Below are 3,848 nucleotides of genomic sequence, written 5' to 3'. Positions count from 1 at the left end.
AACATGAGAACAACCCTCTCATATATAGGAAAAAAAAGCCTACAAAAGACAAACACACTAGCAGATGAAGAACACGTACAAAAGCTGTTCCTACTCCTCAAAATTGTTTTAAGAGACTATATAATTCTGATTCCATCACCTACTCCTAAATTGGGAGGGAACCAAAGTTATGGAATTTAATGTGATTAGATGGTATACTACCAGAAAACAGTCATTTAGCGACGGACCAAATCGGTCGCTAAATGGCCTAAATCGGTCGCTAAAACAGTTAGCGACCGATTTTGCGACCGATCGTTGCTGGTTGCTATTTCACTCGTCGCTAAATGTTGCGACCGATTTAGCCACCGATATAGCGACTGATATAGCGACCGAATTGTAGCGACCGAGTTAGCGACGAAATTTAGCGACCGATTAAGCGACGGTATTTAGAGACCGAGTTAGCGACGAAATTTAGCGACTGATATAGTGACGGAATTTAGCAACCGAATTAGCGACTGATTTAGCGACCGATTTAGGGACGGAATTAGCGACAGATTTAGAAAGTTAGTGAGGAGTTCAGTGACGGAAATAGATATAAAATTAACAAAAATAATCAGTTTTGTGACAATTTTTTTTAGTGTTAAAAATATGAATATAACCATAATCATCACTGAATCATCACAAAACACACAATCTTAACATATCCACCTAAATTCATCACTGAATCATCACAAAAAGTATACCATGAACTACTTAAACTAGTCAAGTAGATTACTATTACATTAAACATAGTCTATTACATTAAATATAGAAACAAAGCTTGACAAAGTTTTCATGGAAAAACACCAAGATCCTCCTCATTCTCTGACTCCTCAGTTTCTAACTCCTCTTGATTTGGGGTTGGTATTGGTGGTCGTTGCATCCTTTCTTCCATCATTTGTTTTACCATTCTTTGAGTCTCCTCCATAATAGTGTTTCTCAATTGATCAAATTATGATCTTCTTACCCATTCAGATGATGAAGAACATGAGCCATGATATTGCTTATTGATAACAATGGACTCCAATCCCAACCCATATATTCTACCCTTTTTCATGCCAGCCACTTCCCGCCACACATCTAGCTCATTTGGCGGAGGAAGATTTTGCTCATATGCTCTTTGCGTCCTATCTTCCATTTCACGCACATATGTACCCTGTTAGCAAGAATTAGTTACAATAAAATCAACCATAAATTCTCTTTTACAATACCTAACTTACATTTACCATAATTTCAAGCACACCCTTGTATGAGCAACAAAGACAAAAACACTAAAAATGTCACAAAAGCTCAACCAATCCATAAATATTTGTCTCATAGATTAGTTCAATGCAATTCATGTATACTAAATTAAAGAAGAGTTTAGCATATCATACATCTACATGCTCTGATTTCTTATCCACAAATGTGCCATCCTTGCGTTGATGTGTAGAGCGAAACAAGTCTAGTGGAGAAGGGTTGAATCCATTTTTCTTCACCTAAAACAAGTACCAAAAAATTAGGACAATATCATTTATATCTAAATTAAGAGAATACACTACAAGAGAAAAATCTTAACCAAATTGTCTCTATGTTGAGATGTTGTGATAGAGCCACCAATGTGAAGGGTCCCTCCAAATCCTTCACGATCAGATGAACTTCAACCTCTTTGGGATCTAAGTACTTGAGATTTCTACATCTAGTGCAAGGACATCTAATCTCTCCACTAGTCAAGTATGCTGCTAGTGCTTATTCATACTCTCATCCACCAAAAACCTGTAAACACAAGCATAGTTTAGAGGAAAGAGAACTTATCTCAACATTGAAGACTATATGCATGGTTCCCTATTTTTCCTTTTAACCAAACTCACTAAGTTAGTGCTTATTAAAATATTTACTTTATGTATTAGAACCAATGAGGATCTGAGATAGTACCAAACTTACAAAAAATGGGGCAGAAACAAGAAACAAAGAATGCTGAGCTAGTGACATTGCGCTAGTGTCGTATGTTGCTGAGCTATGTTTCAATTCTTTCTTTGCAGTATTAGCTGAACACATATTTTATGGAAATGCTGATACAGTTGTGGTGTTATATGCCTATAGCTGGTTCACCTAGTGCTTTGTTTTGTTTAGTTCACATCTGATATGTAACAGAGATTTTTTTTTAAAATATAAACAAACAGCACTATCTTGCTATATTCTATCCAAAACATTGAGAACTGGCAAATGTCCAGAATGTTCATCATTTATTGTGTTGTTAACATGGAAAAGAGTACAAGAAAGGAAACTAAACTACAATTGATCTAATAATGTCAATAAAACACTACAACACCATGAAAATATTGTCCACAAAGCACAAACTGAAATTTCAAAAAAAAAACGTAACTTCAACTGATAAGCTTTATTATTAATGTTTGCTGGAACATTCTATTTTCATAGCCATGTTTTTCTCTCTTTTGATTTTGGCAGTTAATCCCTTCTATTCATGTAATGGATGAGTAGAATTTCACTAAAAAAAATAACTTATGACAGACAAGTTAAAAACCGTCGATACGCACTTAACAAAGACTAAGTAACTCTAGATTGAGAATGTATTCTGGAGAAATGTTGAAACAGCCTACCATCAAATCAAAGAGAATGAATCCCATATCCTGCACCACAAAACAAATCAACAATCGAACCAAAAAGGATCTGAGATATTACAAACTTAAAAACAGCAAGAAAATGAAACAACATGAATGTTCAATCCAAGTCTCCAACAAACTGCAAGTTTTATTTGATAAGCAAAGATGATATAAAATGAGGGATCCAACCCTATACACAGTATTCAAACCAGTAGAATAGAGAACAAGTAAAAAGAGCCTAAACTTCTATTGTTGCAACAGACAAATGGACCCAAAAAATTACCCACACAACATGACAACCTAACACGATTAGATCAACAGAACCTCAATCAAATATTCCAACACATGCCCCAATTACCAACCACAACCAAATTCCACAGATTCAACTTGGAGCAATATAGGGACCTGTCAGCAGAACAAGTCGCAGACAAGAGCCATGACACCTTGGGAAAAAATCAAGATAGCAAACCAGCCAAACAAATATGGTTTCACGTGCTCCTAGCCACTTGAAGAAATTCCAATCAGCCAAACCAGAATGATTTTACCAAACAAACAAAAAAACCAAAGGCAATAAATAGGATTTACTTACATCATCGGATTCCTCATCCTCCTCTACCTTTTCCTCTTTTTATTCGTGACCTGTAAGAGAAGAGAGTGAGCGAGAGGCAGGATGCGAGAGTAAAGAGAGCCAGAAAATAAAGTCATACCAAGATGAAGAGGAACCCTAACGATGGAGGTTCGTGCAGCGTAGAGAAGAGAGTGAGCGAGAAAGTCTCGAGTAGCAGAGGTTCTGATTTGGTAGATTGACTCTGAGTTTTGATAAAATTAGGGTTACGTTTTATTAATTAATATATATAATAAACGAAAACACAACTCAGGAAGCTAAATAGCTCAATTGGCATGTTTTTGCTATTATTGTTGTGGATCCTGGGTTCGAATCCGTGTCATGACATTTTTTAAAAAGGATACTTTGTTGGCCCTGAATTTCCATGTGCAGATGCAATCTTTATTAGATCTTGTCTTTCCGTGTTTTTTTGGGCCTAGACCCATTAATCAATGATAACTCAATCTTTGTCCAAAAAAAAAGGATACTTTGTTTATTATATTTATTATACTTTTTAACGACGGATATATCGGTCGCTAAATCATCCGTTGCTAATACAGTCGATACTTTGTTTATTACTTTTGCTATACTTTTTAGCGACGGAAATGTCGGTCGCTAATATA

At 35.7% G+C, this 3,848-nt stretch overlaps 1 protein-coding gene across 1 annotated transcript; it reads right to left on the bottom strand.

Annotated features, from left to right (window-relative positions):
• Positions 1–650: 650 nt before the first annotated feature.
• LOC130736821 (uncharacterized) lies at positions 651–1,789 on the bottom strand. The gene is made up of 4 exons (XM_057588603.1): positions 1,767–1,789; positions 1,577–1,655; positions 1,395–1,496; positions 651–1,174 (listed from the first exon to the last, which is right to left on the bottom strand). Exons 1-4 carry the CDS (start codon positions 1,787–1,789, stop codon positions 971–973), a joined length of 408 nt encoding a protein of 135 aa, XP_057444586.1. The 3' UTR covers positions 651–970.
• Between the last annotated feature and the right edge of the window lie 2,059 nt (positions 1,790–3,848).

The sequence above is a fragment of the Lotus japonicus genome, chromosome 2, assembly GCF_012489685.1.
Source record: "Lotus japonicus ecotype B-129 chromosome 2, LjGifu_v1.2".
Lineage (NCBI taxonomy): Eukaryota > Viridiplantae > Streptophyta > Magnoliopsida > Fabales > Fabaceae > Lotus > Lotus japonicus.
Note: the sequence above shows the minus strand (reverse complement) of the source record. Positions and strands in the feature narration are given on the sequence as shown.

Coding starts and splice junctions, on each gene's coding strand:
- LOC130736821 (XM_057588603.1), bottom strand. CDS start 1,789: ATGCTTGTGTTTACAGGTTTTTG. Junction 1,497..1,576: donor CTCAACATAGAGACAATTTG/GTTAAGATTTTT, acceptor TACTTGTTTTAG/GTGAAGAAAAATGGATTCAA. Junction 1,175..1,394: donor AGAAATCAGAGCATGTAGAT/GTATGATATGCT, acceptor TCTTGCTAACAG/GGTACATATGTGCGTGAAAT.